Below are 17,134 nucleotides of genomic sequence, written 5' to 3'. Positions count from 1 at the left end.
ACCTTTCGTTTCTATGTACCTGTCCAGATGTCTTTTAAAAATATTGTAGTTGTACTCGCCTTTACCGCATCCTCTGGTAGCTAGTCTCATATATGCACCACTCTCTGTGTGGAAAGGATGGTCCTCAGGTCCCTGTTAAATCATCCCCTTGAGCCTTAAACTTATGGCCTCTGGTGTTGGACTCCCTAACCTTGACTATTCATCCTATCCATGCCCATCATGATTTTTTAAGCCTCCAACAGGTCACGCCCCCAGTGTCCTACACTACAGTAAAAGTCCCATCCTATCCAGTCGCTCCTTATAACTCAAACCTTCCCAGTCCCAGTAACATCCTTGTAAATCTGTTTTTGCACCCTTTCCAGTTTATTAACATCCTTCCTATAGCAGGGTGACCAGAATGGTATGCAGTACACCAAATGTAGCCTTACCAATGTACAGGCATAACATGACATCCCAACTCCTGCACTCAGCACTCTGACCGATGAAGACAAGTGTGTCAAATTCCTTCTCCACCATCCTGTCTACCTGGGACACCACTTTCAAGGAATTATGTACCTGCACCTCCAAGTCTCACTGTCCAACAACTCTACCATTAAACATGTAAGACCTGCCCATGGTTTTTATTGCAAAATGCAATACCTCACACTTAGATAAATTTAACTCCATCTGACATTCCTTGGCCCACTGACCCAATTGATTAAGATCCCACTGTACTCTGAGGTAACTTTCTTCACTACCCACTATACCACCAATTTTGGTGTCTTTTGCAAACTAACTAACAACACCACCCATATTGTCATCCAACTCATTTATATATATCATGAACAACAGTGGACCCAGCACTGATCCATCCAGTCTGAACAACTACCCTCTACCACCAACCTCTGTCTCTTACCCTCAAGCCAAGTTTACATCCAATTGGCTAGCAACCCCTGGATCTCACGTGATGGCACCTTGCTCATCAGTTGATCATGCAAAACCTTGACAAAGGCCTTGCTAACGTCCATATAGACAGCATCTACTACTCTGCCTTCATCTTGGTCTCCCCTTCAAAAAACACAATCAAATTTGTGAGACATCTCTAATCAGTCTTTGTCTTTCCACATATATGTATGTCCCTTCCAACAACTTACCCACCATTGAGATTAAGCTCACTGGCCTGTAAATCCCTGGTGTTTTTCTTCTATTTATGGCAAAGCATTTCTCAGAGAATTTTTATTTTGGTTATAGTGAATTTGTAGAAAGTATCAATGTTAGCAAAAGAGCGTAGATAAACATTACACAAAATAGTTTAAATTTATGTACAATATAGATGAATGTAACTTTCTTAATTCCATTCCATTCCATTACAGGGCATTGGTGAGGCCACATCTAAAATACTGTGTTCTGTTTTGGTCTCCTTACCTAAAGAAAGACGTTCATGCTATAAAGGGAGTGCAGCAAAGGTTTACCACATTGATCCCTGGGACGGCAGGACTAACATTTGAGGAGAGGTGGCATCAGTTAGGATTGTATTCTCCGGAGTTTAGAAGAATGAGGAGGGATCTCATAGAAACCTATAAAATTCTAACAGGACTAGACAGGTTAGATGCAGGAAGGATGTTCTTTATGGTGGGGCAGCCCTGAACATAATTAATAATTATAAAATGCTTAAATTAATTCATTTATTAAATATTATTTTATTTAAACATTCAGGGTAAATCTTTTAGGAACAGAAAAAGTTTCTACGCCCAGAGAGTGGTGAGCCTGTGGAATTAATTACCACAGAAAGTGCTTGAGGCCAAAAAATTATGTTTTCAAGAAGGAGGTCAGTATAGCTCTGGTGACTAGAGGGATCAAGGGATATGGGGGGAGGATGGGATTAGCGTAACAATATTCATGATCAGCCATGACCATGTTGCATGGGCGAGCAGGCTTGAGGGGCCAAAATGATCTACACCTTCTCCTATCTTCTATGTTTCTATTTAACCTTCCATTTCCCAGACTTTTCATTTCCATGGACTTTCAAGGAGAAATTGCAAATTATTAGTGCAAGTTAGTACCTCCAGAAATAACTCAGGAAAAGACAATTGTTAAAATCATTTCATTGTAGGCTCCTATAGCCTTTAGGCCTTGTCAGGTGATGCTGACTTGAAGCCCAGGTCATAGTGTTGACTGGACAATGGATGAAAAAGATTATATTACTTATTTATATATTATACACATATTATATTATTGAAGTTGACATAAAGTTTGGTGGCAGCATAGACAGTGTGGATGGCTGCATAATTTTGATAAACTAGATGAATGGGCAAAACTGTGGAAGGTGGAATTCAATGTAAGAAGTTATCCATTCTGGGCAGAGAAAGGATAGATCAGCATATTTTCTAGATGGTATAAAGTTAAATACAAGGAATGATCAAAGATATTTGGGGTTCAGGTGCATAGGTCCTTAAAATGCCACAAACAGGTACAGAAAATAATTAGGAATGTTGGCCTTTATACCTAGTGGACTGCAGTATTAGGACACAGAGGTTATGTTGCAGTAATGCAAAACCCTGGTAAGACCCCACTGGGAGTGCTGTGGACTGACCTACGCACCACACCTTAGGGAGGATACATTGGCCATGGATGGAGTACAGAATAGGTTCACAAAAATGATGCTTGGACTTCAGGGGTTAAGTTAGGAGGTGACAGTATACAAGTTAGGAACAAAAACAGAAGCTGCTGGAAATACTCAGCAATTCTGGTAGCATCTGAGAAGAAAAAAAAAATCAGAGTTAACGTTTCAGGCCCAGTGATACTTCCTCAGAACACTTCACAGATGCTGCCAGACCTGCTGAGCTTTTCGAGCAGTTTATGCTTCTGTTTCTGATTTACAGCACCTGCAGTTCTTTCAGTTCTTATTATACAAATTAGGCCTGTTTCCTCCAGAATTTAGAAGGTTAAGGGGTGACCTCATCGAAGTCCTCAAGATATTAATTGTAGAGACAGGGGAAATAAAGATAAACTATTTCCACTGGTTGGTGACTCTAGAGCTAAGTGGCATTAGGATTGGACCATCAGGAGACTTGTTAGGATGCACTTCGACACACATCAATTCAAAACATCAATGGGGCCTGATCTTTCAATGACTCATACTGTCAGTGGATATGGGCCTCATTTTGGGCTGAACAATCCTGAACTTCGCAGAATTCCCAGGACATCAGATATGTCCCAAAAAGTCTCCATTTGTGAAATGGAGTAAACCCTAAGAAGTGAGGAAATGCAGGGGATGGAACCCAATAGATCTGGATTTGAATTGCTGGCATCTCAGAATTGTTCTGACTAAATGCCTTTGCCATCATTTAGAATTTTGGGCCCACTATCTTGAAGGACAGACTTGAGGGGCTGATTGGCCTATCCCTGTTCATATATTCCGATAAGGCAAAGTTCCTCTTTTTTTGATGTGGGGAAACAAAATGCCAAATCTCTAGTAGGGAACATGTCCGGTGATCTTTGCTGATCATTGTGTACTGTTGGGGACTGAGGAGATAACCTTATAACGGTTTATAAAATCATGAGGGGTACGGAAAAGGTGAATAGCCAAGGTCTTTTCCCCCATATTGGGGAGTCAAAACCTAAAGGGCACAGGTTTAAGGTGAGAGGGGAAAGATTTAAAAGGGACCTATGGGGCAACATGTTCATACAGCAGGTGGTGCATGTATGGAATGAACTGACAAAGTAAGTGGTGGGGGCCGGTGCCATTACAAGACTTAAAATGATGTGGGTAAGTATATGAATTGGAAGGGTTTCGAGGGATATGGGCCAAATGCTGGCGAATGGGATTAGATTAATTGAAGATATCTGGTCAGCATGGATGAGTTTGACCAAAGGGTCTGTTTCCATACTGTATAAATCTATGGTTCTATGACAATCTAACAATGATCTTTGCTGAGCGTAGCATTCTGTGACAATTGCTCCATGGCAATCTGATTTTATTTGGCATTGGGCGCTATGTTAGTGCCACCTGCTCCTAGTGTGTGGGTTGGTGCAGCTGGTGACAACACCATTTTAACACTTGCCGTGGCCACTGCCAGGAAGACTCAGCAATTTTGTATTGGTGTTGCTGCTAGCCGACTGATATTCACATATCAGAAGATTACAGCATTATTAAAGTAGAATAAAATATCTCCACATGAGAACTCATACTCTTTTAACCCACAGTTGAAGAGGAGACAACTGAACTGGAAGAAAGGGAAGAAGTGGAAGCAGAACAAATTGAAGAAAATCACACTGAAGTGGAACAGTCCCAACAAAATGCTGATTCTACTGGAGTTATTTCACCAGCTGTCCATCCAACAGAGCTAACAGCCACAAACACAACTGCATTGGCATCAGAAGAGGAAAGTGTCTGTTTGCAAACAGATATTGGACAGCAGGTACCACTGTTCTTCTAATATTGACATTAATAACTTGTGACAAACAGCACAAATGCACTTTTTATTGGAAAGTGTGTTTTCTGAGAGCCAGTCGAATGTATCTGTCAGTTAAAGAAAGCATAAGAACAGAAGAACTAGGAGCAGGAGTAGGCCAACTGGCCCCTCGAGCCTGCCCCGCCATTTAATTAGATCGTGGCTGATCTTTGAGACTCAGCTCCACTTACCCACCCACTCACCATAACCCTTAATTCCGTTACTGTTCAAAAATTTACCTAGCCTTGCCTTAAAAACATTCAGCGAGGTAGCTTCAACTGCTTCACTGGGCAGGGAATTCCACAGTTTCACAACCCTTTGGGTGAAGAAGTTCCTCCTGACCTCAGTCCTACATCTGCTTCCCTTCATTTTGAGGCGATGCCCTTTAGTCCTAGTTCCACCTGCTAGCAGAAACAATCTCCCTGCCTCCACCTTATCTATTCCCTTCATAATCTTATACGTTACTATTAGATCTCCCCTCATTCTTCTGAATTCCAACGAGTGTAAGTCTAGTCTACTCAGTCTCTCCTCGTAATCCACACGTCTCAACTCTGGAATCAACTGAGTGAATCTCCTCTGCACCCGCTCCAATGCTAGTATATCCCTTCTCAATAAGGAGACTAAAACTGCACACAGTACGCCAGGTGTGGCCTCACCAGGACCCTATACAGCTGCAGCATAGCCTCCCTGTTTTTAAACTCCATCCCTCAAGAAATGGCAGACAAAATTCAATTTGCTTTTTTAATTATCTGCTGCACCTGCAATCCCACCTTCAGCGATTCATACACAAGGACACCGAAGTCCCTCTGTACAGCAGTGTGCTGCAATTTTTTACCGTTTAAAACATAGTCCATTTTGTTGTCATTCCTACCAAAACGGATGGCTTCACACTTATCAACATTGTACTCCATCTGCCAGACCTTTGCTCACTCACCTAGACTATCTTGTCCCTCTGCAGGCTTTTAGTGTCTCCTGCACACTTTGCTCTACCACTCACCTTAGTGTCACCTGCAAATTTTGACACACCACACTTAGTCCCCAACTCCAAATCATTGATGTAAATTGTAAACAATTCCGGTCCCAAACTCTGATCCCTGAGGCACACCACTAGCCACTGACCAACAATCAGAAAAACAGCCACTTATCCCTACTCATTGCTTTCTACTGGTCAACCAATCCTCTATCCCTGCCAATATATTACCCGTAATACTGTGCAACTTTATCTTATTTGGCAGCCTTTGGTGTGGCACCTTGTGAAATGCCTTCCGGAAATCCACATGCGCCACATGCACAGGTTCCCCATTGTCCACCATACAAGTAATGTCCTCAAAGAATTCCATCAAATGAGTTATACATGACCTACCATTCATGAACCCATGCTGGGTGTTTCCAATGGAACAATTTATATCCAGATGTCTTGCTATTTCTTCCTCAATGATAGATGCAAGCATTTTCCCCACTACCGAAGTTAAGCTAACTGGCCTATAGTTACCAGCTTCTTGTCTTCTTCCTTTTTTAAACAGAGACGTCTCATTGGCTGTTTTCCAATCAGTGGAAACACCCCAGAGTCCAGTGAATGTTGGTAAATAATTACTAGTGCATTTGCTATTTCCCCATCACCTCTTTTAGTACCCTGGCTTGCATTTCATCAGGGTCAGGAGACTTGTCTACCATTAGCCCCATTAGCTTGCCTAGCACTGCCTCCTTAGTGATAATGATAGTTTCTAGGTCCTCATCTGCTATAACCTCCTTGCCTTCAGTTTTCAGCATGTTATTTGTGTCTTCCACTGTGAAGACTGACACAAAATAACTGTTTAATGTCTCAGCCATTTCCTTATTCCCAGTCATTAAATTGGCCTTCTCATCCTCTAAAGGACCAATCTTTATCATCACCACACTTATACAATTTACATATTTATGGAAACTTTTGCTGTCTGTTTTTATATTCTGAGCTCGTTGACTCTCATAATCTATCTTATTTTGTAACATTTTTTGTGGCTTTCTGTTGGCCTTTAAAGTTTTCCCAGTCTGCTAGTTTCCCACTACTCTTTGCTTTTTTTGTATGTGTCTTTTTTTTCAATCTGATACTTTCCTTTTTTCCTTAGACATCCATGACTGGTTCTCTCTTTTCCTACAGTTCTTCCTTATCAATGGAATATACTTTTGCTGAATACTATGAAGAATTGTTCTGAAAGTCCTCCAGTGTTCCTCAAATGACCCACCATAAAGTTTTTGCTCCCATTCTACCTCAGCTAACTCCTTCCTCATTCCTTCATAGTCTCCTTTGTTTAAGCATAGGACATAGGTACTGGATTTAACCTTCTCACACTCCATTTGTATTTTCAATTCGACCATACTGTGATCGCTCCTTCCGAGAGGATCCCTAACTGTGAGATCATTTATTATTCCTGTCTCATTACACAGGGCTAGATCTAGGATAGCTTGCTCCCTCATAGGTTCCATTATATATTGTTCAAGGAAATTATCGCAGATGCGTTCTATGAACCCCTCCTTGAGGCTGCCATGACTGAGCTGGTTTGACCAATCAATATGTAGATTAAAATCCCCCATGATAATTGCTGTACCATTTTTACATACATTAGTTATTTCTATGTTTATTGCCCGCCCCCCCCCCCACCATGACATCATTATTAGGTGGCCTATCGACCACACCTATCAGTGACTTTTTCTCCCTGCTATTCCTAATTACCACCGAAATGGATTCAACGTTTTGTTAAGTAGAACCTATATCATCTCTCACTACTGCCCTGATATCATCCTTAAAAATCAGAACAACACCACCTCCCTCACCTTTCTGTCTGTCCTTCCGAACAGTTTGCTACCCCTGGATATTTAACTCCCAGTCATGACCATCCTGTAACGGCCACTAAATCATACCCATTTGCCATGATTCGCACCGTCAACTCATCCACCTTGTTTCGAATGCTCAGAGCATCCAGATAAAGTGCCATTATGCCAGTTTTTGCACCTTCTTTTTGGGCCAAATCACTGCATTACTAACAGCTGTTGAGTTCTCCTTCCCTTTAACTTTTTTCCTAATTTTCAATGGAGTTGAAGCTTCCTCATCACCTGCTAACCTGCTGCTTTGCCTTACATCAATGTTTGATAGTTTTCAGTGAAATCAATTGTCCTTTATGCCAAGATTCTGCAAAGGTAAAAGGATAAACTATGAGCAAGAACAAAATTCAGGCTTCCACTCCAAACCCAGTTATTCGCTAATTCTTGCAATATTCTCCTCAGCCTTTCAGAGCTATGATAAACTCATAAAGGTGGAAGATGTCTGTCTTTCAATTAACTGCAGTTTTATATAATTGGTATGCATGTAATTATTCAATTTGGTTAAACAAATATCAAAATTAGATTTAATCTCACTTTCAGAAAATAACTGTCAATAATTCAGAATAACAGACAATTAGTTCTAGCTGCAATTTTCACCATTTTTATCTTACCACAGTAGAAAATCTTACAATCATACTGGTTTAGTTGCCAAACCCATTTAATGACTATCCAAACCAGAAGGATTCTAGGGCAATCCCACATCCTGTATTTCTGGGCAATTAACTGATCTCTAGTGGGATAGACATTGGACAATCGGTGTCCCTCAGTTAAGGAGGGGAAACATCGATAGAATCTGCCTTCCTAACTGCAGTGAGCATGCTCAATTGTTTGACTTGTATGAGTAATGGGTGGATTTTGGCATCAGCTATTATACCTCCCTGTGCAGAATGAAATAGCTTCTGACACCATAAGATGTAGGAGCAGAAGGAGGCCATTCAGCCCATTAAGTCTACTTGATAGCTTGATCAGATCATTCTTAACTCCACATTCCTGCCTTATCATCATAACTCTTCTTTCAATTACTGATTATAAGTCTTGAAATATACTTAAGAGCCCAGCCTTGACAACGTGTGGTAAATACACTACTCAGAAAAAATTCCTTTTCATCTTCATCTTATGTACATGATCCCTTACTCTGAAAATGTGCGCTTTGGTCCTAGACTCTCCCGCAAGAGGAAATAACCTCTCTGCATCTTCTCTGTCAAACCTCCTAAGAATGTTATTTCAGTAAGGTCTCCTACCATTATTCTAAACTTGAAAAGTACAAGACAAATCTACTTAACATGTCCTCAGATGAAAACCCCTTCATTCCTGCTATTAAACTAGTGAACCTCCTCTGGACTACCTCTAATGCCAGCTCATTTTTCCTTAGATAAAGGGCCCAAAACTGTCCACATTATTCCAACTGTAGTCTGATTAGTGCTTTGTATAGTTTAGCAAGACTTCCGATTTTTAACACAGCATTCCCTTTGAAATAAAGGATGACATTCTATTTGCCTTCCCTATTACCTGCTGAACCTGGATGCTAGTTTTTTTTGTGATTCATGTTAAGGACTCCCAAATCCCTCTGCTTTCTGCAGTCTATACCCATTTTAATAATATTCAGCTCCTCTATTCTTCCTGCCAAAGTATATAATGCCACATTTTCCCACATCTTACTCCATCGGCCAAGGTTTGTCCTCTCACTTAACATGACCAGCTCCCTCTGTATCCCCCATTTGGCTGAATCTTATGGCTTCTTTGGCTAACTTTGTTGGAGCAATTCTCACTGAATCTTACTAAACTCGCCGCAATTATTAGTGTTACCACCCCTGTGGCATGTATCGTGTTGAGATTCTATCCTGCCATATAACACAGCATTCCCAGAACAACGTGTCACTCCTTGGTTATTCTAGAATTGATCGGCATCCCAGGGCTGGTGCCATCTTTAAAAGGCTGTGGTGGGTGCACAAGCACTGTCAATCCAGAGCTGCCCACACAATTCCTGACATTTGCCCCAGAGTTGGCAGACAGGAGGGAAATTGTGCGTGGATGGGATTTGCTTTCTCCCCCAGAGCAGCAGACAAGGCCATGACACCAGACCATGCCTAGCCTGCTCTGAGGTTTCCACCCAGGCTAATGTGGTCTCAGCTGCCTGAAGGAGTGCCCCAACACTGAAGGAAGAAGGTCCTTGACTGGCTCCACTCCGTCAGCACCAGCACTATCATCTTCTATCTGACACCTCACATTCGCTCTATCTCTGCTACCACACACGCCTCCCACTACGGCTCATGTTCTACCATTCTCAGCGTAGCCTACAACATCTTCCACTCCCACTTTGAACTGCTCCAATCCCAACACCATTAACCCTCTGTGCTGCCTACTCACTCACTCCGAACACATTGCCACCTACTCCAACAGTAACAGCTGTGCCACCCACTTACATCACCAGTGACTCCCGCCTCTCAGGTGGGCTGCCTAACATCTAGTTCCTCAACCATTGGAGAATCCTGACCCGGATTGCTCTGAACAGGGTCTGGACTGGTATCAAAAGGTGCCCATGACGTTTTGTACCAGGACCCCTTAAGCAAAGACAACCCCCTGTTGACTTGACTGAGGCTTGCTGCCAACCCTGGCAAGCTTCCTGGCTTTGTGAAAACTGAAAGAACTACGGATGCTGTAAATCAGGAATAAAAACAGAAATTGCTAGCAAGGCTCAGCAGGTCTGGTAGCATCTGTGAAGAAAAAACCAGAGTTAACGTTTCGGGTTCGGTGGCCCTTCCTTAGAACTTAGGAAGTTGCTGAGCTCTTTCAGCAACTTTGATTTTTGTTGTTGGTTTTGTGGCTGTGTCAAACCCCATGGTAAGACAGTCATAATTTGAGTCTGGCATCTGTCTGAGGGACGACCTGCCAAAAGACAATGCCAGGGATGCAGTGGATATCCAGGTAGGCTCCAAGTGAATGGGAGAGCCCTTTGACAGGGAGTGAAGAGCCTGGAGATCCAGCCTAGTGCAATCCCTCAGCTGGAGTGTGCCCCTGAGCAGACAGTGTCCTTGCTGCGGGGTTACAATGAGAGTTTCTGAGGCACCCGAAGTGCCACAAGCATCCTTAGAGCCTGGAATTTGTTGGATAACAATATCTACCGGTAAAGATTGCACGTGGACAGTGCCCTGGGTTATACCCTAAGAAGTTGGTGACCAGCTTCTACCGTGGAGTTTGTTTGGGGGAAGCAGTTCAGAAAGATTAGTTCCAGCATTTCAGGTGATTCAAGGGATATATTCTTTGAAGGAGATTTCCTACATTCCAAAAGGCGACATTTGTATACAATGCAATACAAATGCTTATAACCTTTGTTGTGTGTGTTGAAGTATCCATGTGTTACTTACGGCTCATACTATGGGTACTTTGATTATTAATTCATGTTTAGTTTACACGGCTTTTGACTTGTTAAGGTAAAAACCACAAAACATGTAGTCTTGCGGGTAATTTCTTCATTTGGGACTATTTTAGTAAATGTGATTATTTTGGTGTATAGGATCCCCTTACGGATCATAACCATTCTGTTCTGTACAGGTGAGAGGGCGAATCCCAAAGGCTGTGCTGCCTGTCCCACACTGTTAGTACCAATGTTTGAGGGGACCCTGGAATGATGGCGGGAGAAGACCCATTTTTTGTGGTCAATGATGGAGTTAGCAGAAAAGATGAGATTCTGCTGAGGGGGCATGAACTGCTAATGGTTAAAATTAGAAAAGAGAATTTGAAAGTACACAATCTTTGGATTATTACCTGAGCCATGAGCAAATAATATGAGAATGTTGAGTATCTGACTAAGAGACTAGTATGAGAGAAATGGGTTTTTACTTTAATGAGGACAAGGACCAAGAGTGGTGTCAGACAGATACGTACTGCCACAATGCCTGCACTACCCTGGGACCGGTACTTGGCAAATTGTATAAACAGGGCCATGTAGAGGGCTTTAAACTATCAGAAACATATAAATTAGAAGTAGGAGTAGGCCATTCAGCCCGCTCCACCATTTATTTTGATCAAAGCTGGTAATCTAATTTATTTTGCAGTGTTTCCACTTTCACCCCATACTATCTGATCCCTTTAGCCCTAAGAACAACACCTAACTCCTTCTTGAAAACATTCAATGTTTTGGCTTCAACTGCTTTCTGTGACAGATAGTTCCACAGGTTCATCACCCTCTTGGTAAAGAAATCTCTCGTTGCAGTCCTAAATGGCCTACACAGACTCCTTAGGCCATGATCACTGGTTCTGGACCCCTTAGTCATATGGAATATTATTCCTGCAATTACTCTGTCTAGTCCTGTTAGAATTTTATAGGCTTCTGTGAGATCCCCCCACCCCCCCATTCTTCTATACCCCAGTGAATGTAGTCCTAAGCAAAGCAATCTAACTTTATACATCCATCCCTTCATCCCAGGAATCAGTCTAGTAAAGCTTTGTTGCACTTTCTCCATAACCAGAATATCCTTCCTCGGATAAGGAGACTAAAATTGAATGCAGTACTGGTCTCACTGAGGCCCCGTATAATTGCAGCAAGACATCCTGGTTCCGCTACTCAAATCCTCTCCCTCTGGAGGCCAACATTCTATTCATTTTCTCCACCACCTACTGAACCGACACGCCGATTTTCAATATTTCATGCTTCCTTGTATATGGGTCACAAAGCATTAGTTGGCAGGTACTTCGTGTAATTAGGAGGGCAAATAAAAAGTTGGACTCGCTTGCAAGGGGTGGGGATGTGGGGAGTACGAAATTTAGGATGTCTTGCTACAGCTGTACAGGGCACAAGTTGGAACCAGCAATTAAGGCAGTCAGAGGGTCACTTGACCCGAAACATTAGCTCTGATTTCTCTCCACAGATGCTGCCAGGCCTGCTGAGCTTTTCCAGCAATTTCTGCTTTTGTTTCTGATTTGCAGCATCCGCAGTTCTTTTGGTTTTTATTCAGATCAGTCACAACCTTGTTGAATGATGGTGCAGGCTTGATGGGAGACGAATGGCTAACTCCAGCTCCTAGTTCCCCATTCATACTTTAGGTCTTCTTGGGCCAAGACCAATTGGACACCTTACAATGTAATTGTATCAGCTTCTAGGAAATTAAACATTCACTTTTACGTTTTGTTGCTACTGATTACAATTCAGAAGGTGTCAAATGTGATTTCTCCTGCTGATTTAGGTGATAGACTTGAAGAAATCACACACAACCATTGAAGGAAAACAAAAAAAAAGCTGGAATTACTCAGTACGTCTGCCATGATCTGTGGAAAGAGAAAAACAGTGGGCTAGATTTTTAAACCAGGTCAGGGGCCAGGTTAGAAGCAAGGGAGGGCCATACACTGTAACAGGCCCAGAGGTTCTGCTGGGTGCTGTCATGATCTTGACTCTGAGCCGCTTTGAAACATTTCAGTGATAATGGGAACTGCAGATGCTGGAGAATCCAAGATAATAAAATGTGAGGCTGGATGAACACAGCAGGCCCAGCAGCATCTCAGGAGCACAAAAGCTGACGTTTCGGGCCTAGACCCTTCATCAGAGAGGGGGATGGGGTGAGGGTTCTGGAATAAATAGGGAGAGGCGGACCGAAGATGGAGAGAAAAGAAGATAGGTGGAGAGGAGAGTATAGGTGGGGAGGTAGGGAGGGGATAGGTCAGTCCAGGGAAGACGGACAGGTCAAGGAGGTGGGATGAGTTTAGTAGGTAGGAGACGGAGGTGCGGCTTGGGGTGGGAGGAAGGGATGGGTGAGAGGAAGAACAGGTTAGGGAGGCAGAGACAGGTTGGACTGGTTTTGGGATGCAGTGGGTGGAGGGGAAGAGCTGGGCTAGTTGTGTGGTGCAGTGGCGGGGAGGGGATGAACTGGGCTGGTTTTGGGATGCGGTGGGGGAAGGGGAGATTTTGAAGCTGGTGAAGTCCACGTTGATACCATTGGGCTGCAGGGTTCACGGAATATGGAATGAGGATCCCCCTCGTTCTCACACACCACCCCACCAACCTCCGGATACAACGCATCATCCTCCGACACTTCCGCCATCTACAATCCGACCCCACCACCCAAGACATTTTTCCATCCCCACCCCTGTCTGCTTTCCGGAGAGACCACTCTCTCCGTGACTCCCTTGTTCGCTCCACACTGCCCTCCAACCCCACCACACCCGGCACCTTCCCCTGCAACCGCAGGAAATGCAACACTTGCCCCCACACCTCCTCCCTCACCCCTATACCAGGCCCCAAGATGACTTTTCACATTAAGCAGAGGTTCACCTGCACATCTGCCAATGTGGTATACTGCATCCACTGTACCTGGTGTGGCTTCCTCTACATTGGGGAAACCAAGCGGAGGCTTGGGAACCGCTTTGCAGAACACCTCCGCTCAGTTCGCAATAAACAACTGCACCTCCCAGTCGCAAACCATTTCCACTCCCCCTCTCATTCTTTAGATGAGATGTCCATCATGGGCCTCCTGCAGTGCCACAATGATGCCACCCGAAGGTTGCAGGAACAGCAACTCATATTCCGCTTGGGAACCCTGCAGCCCAATGCTATCAATGTGGACTTCACCAGCTTCAAAATCTCCCCCTCCCCCACCGCATCCCAAAACCAGCCCAGTTCGTCCCCTCTCCCCACTGCACCACACAACCAGCCCAGCTCTTCCCCTCCACCCACTGCATCCCAAAACTAGTCCAACCTGTCTCTGCCTCCCTAACCTGTTCTTCCTCTCACCCATCCCTTCCTCCCACCCCAAGCCGCACCTCCATCTCCTACCTACTAACCTCATTCCACCTCCTTGACCTGTCCGTCTTCCCTGGACTGACCTATCCCCTCCCTACCTATACTCTCCTCTCCACCTATCTTCTTTTCTCTCCATCTTCGGTCCACCTCCCCCTCTCTGACGAAAGGTCTAGGCCCGAAACGTCAACTTTTGTGCTCCTGAGATGCTGCTGGCCCTGCTGTGTTCATCCAGCCTCCCATTTTATTATCTTGAAACATTTCAGGTTACGGCTGTGTAAACTGGCAGCCAACAAGCGGCAGAGAGACAATGGAAGCCAATTACAATGAGCTGAGGGGCTATTGAGGCCCCATTTCCATGTAAATTCCGGTCAGCAACGTGGTAACACACGTCAAGGATAATGCGGTGGGTTCAGGCCGGAAAAGCGTGGGACACAGTGGAATGATGGATCAACTGTAAATCATATAAACCGCAGGACCACTGTTGTAGCCATTGGCTGCCCCCTAGAGGGATTGCTGCTCCAGGATTGTGGCCAGGCAACCATGACAAAATTAACTTCTCAGTTCTATTCATTGCTGTTTGCGTCCTCACCTCGATAACTCCCATCCTTAATCTGTTGCGGGTTTCCAATCTCTGATTGCTAGAGGATTTCTCATAGGCCTTCCAGAATTAGCAGCTCACTAGCTGTTACTGATTGGATGGGCAAGCCTGCTGTCTGATCCTTAATTGATTGGAGCTTTGGAAATTGATGCGGGCATGTTAGAAGCTGGAAACTAGAAATGAGCCCTGATTAAATGTTCACCTGGAAGCTAATGTTTCAGATCTGTGATCTTCCATTGGACACCTTGGAATGTCAGAGAATTCTGCCATGCTGAAATTGCGGTGCTCTGTTCACGTCAGCTAGGACCTAATTCCTTTTAAATTCACTCATGCACACAGTGTTAAAATTCGGTAGGCTCTCTCAGGTTGTCAATGGAAAACGTAACAGAGTGGCAAGCAATGTATCTGTAACCTGCTTCTGACATGTGCACAGAATAGATTGGGTAATGTAACAGATGCCTTGGTACCACTTGATCAGTAAATTCATGGATGATGTGAAAATTGGCAGAGTAGCAAATACGAGAAGGAAAGCCTTAGATTACCGGAGGATACGGGCAAACTGGTCAGTGGCAAATGGAATTCAATCCAGATAAGAGGATGTGAGAGGATGCAGGAAAAACAAGGCACGGGAATACATGATGAATGGTAGGGCCCTGGGAAGCACTGAGGAACAAGTGGACCTTGGTGTTGCTTGCACACTGGTCCCTTTAGGTATCAGGACAGGTGGATAAAACGGTTAAAAAGGCAGCTTCACACTTTGTTATCATATGGTTTACTTGCCTTTTTTGGTCAAAGCATAGAGTTTAGGAGCTAGGAGGTTATGCTAGAACTGTATAAAAGAACTGTATAAATTAGACCACAGTTAGAGTACTGTGTGCAGTTCTGGAACCACATTATAGGAAGGATGTAATAGCACTGGAGAGGCAGTGGGGGAGATTTATCAGGATGTTGCCTGGACTAGAGAATTCTGTTCAGTTTTGGAGAAAACTTGGACTGGTGTTGTTTTCCTTAAAGCAGAGGAGATTGAGAAGCGTAATATTATAAGGAGCATAGATATGGTAGACAGGTAGAGAATTTTCCCTTTTGTTCAGAGATCAATGACCAGGGGCCATAGATTTATGGGGCAGGAGGTTTAGTGGAGATGAGAGGAATAGGCTGTCTCCAGTTCCAGCATTGCCTCCTTGTTCACAGAGGCTGAGTCTTGAGTTGTTAAAGATTGCTGAAAATTTATCCCATTCAGCATCAGTGCTAGTATCACACAACACAAGGAGGAATATCTTCAATGTGAACTTAGTCCTTTGGGAGACCAAGTCCCATGCAGGAGTTACTGTCACCAATCCTGTCAAACTGACGCATCTGGATAAGGTGATGTATAGTTTGCCTTGTTGTTGGTTCCCTTACAACCATTCAGAGACCAGTCTGACAGTTATATCCTTTAGAACTCAGTTACCTTGATCAGTAGGATCTGGAGTCAATGAGGATTTCTAAGGAGACTCCCTACTGACTGTAGAACCCCTGTGCCTCCTCTTCTGCTGTTTCTCTCCTGCCAGTGGAATGAAACACATGCAGTAATGGTGATGTCAGTACCAGAAATAATATTTGTAAGAGTTGATCATTATGGTTATACTAGGCTGCTGCTTGATGAGTCTGAGAGATGTTCTCCTCATTTTGCTCAGAACAGGTCTGGATGTGTGCTGTTTCCAGTGCTCTGTCCAACTTCAATCCTTTCCTTCATATTTTTAACCGTTTGACATGGCTGAGTGGAATAATTGAATCCCTACAGTGTGGAAGCATGCCGTTTAGCTCATCGAGTCCACACTGCCCCACTGAAGAGCATCCCATCTAGACCCAGCCCCTTATCCTACCCCTGTACCCTCACATTTCCCATGGCCAATCCACCTAACCTGAACAGCTGTGGACTGTGGGAAGACATCGGAGCATCAGGAGGAAGCCCATGAAGACACAGGGAGAGTGTGCAAACTCCACACAGACAGTCACCCACATTTGGAATCAAATCCAGGTCCCTGGAACTGTGAGGCAGAAGTGCTAACCACCAAACCACTGTACTGTTCTTGTTAAGGATCATTAACCAGGTTAAACCATGAAGGGTGAACATAAGGAACAGTAACGGGATTGGGCCATACGATCCCTCAAGTCTGCTCCACCAAACAAAATGATCATGGCTGATCTGTCTCAGCCTGGCATATTAGTTTGTCATAGCCCTCAACTCCCCAATATTTCAAAAATCTATTTACCCCTCTTTAGATGTTATCTAGCCCCCACAACTCTGGAGAATTCCAGATATTTGCTATCTGCTAGAAGAAATTCCTTTGTATCTCCATTTGAAATGAGTGTCCCATCATTCTGTAACTGTGTCCCCTAGTTCAAGACTCCCTCACTGTCACTTTTTAATCTTCTTAGCATCTCCCCTGTCAAGCCCCTCAAAATCTTGGGTTTGTTATAATAAGGTCACCCCTCATTCTTCTAAACTCTAATGAATTCATGCCTAAC

The 17,134-nt window shown here is 43.8% G+C and overlaps 1 protein-coding gene across 5 annotated transcripts in view; it reads left to right on the top strand.

Moving 5' to 3' along the window:
* Nucleotides 1–17,134, top strand: part of trim55a (tripartite motif containing 55a) — a 73,958-nt gene that overhangs the window by 38,022 nt on the left and 18,802 nt on the right. For all 5 annotated transcript variants that reach the window (XR_007247461.1, XM_048530122.1, XM_048530119.2 and 2 more), the window contains exon 8: nt 4,186–4,400. Coding sequence is in view for 4 of the 5 variants with exons in the window: in XM_048530122.1 (XP_048386079.1) it covers nt 4,186–4,400 (215 nt within the window). In the remaining variant the exon portion in view is untranslated. The remainder of the gene's footprint in view (nt 1–4,185; nt 4,401–17,134) is intronic.

Source organism: Stegostoma tigrinum, chromosome 5 (genome assembly GCF_030684315.1).
Source record: "Stegostoma tigrinum isolate sSteTig4 chromosome 5, sSteTig4.hap1, whole genome shotgun sequence".
Taxonomy (NCBI): domain Eukaryota; kingdom Metazoa; phylum Chordata; class Chondrichthyes; order Orectolobiformes; family Stegostomatidae; genus Stegostoma; species Stegostoma tigrinum.
The sequence above is the reverse complement of the archived record's forward strand: the minus strand, read 5'-3'. Positions and strand labels throughout refer to the sequence as shown.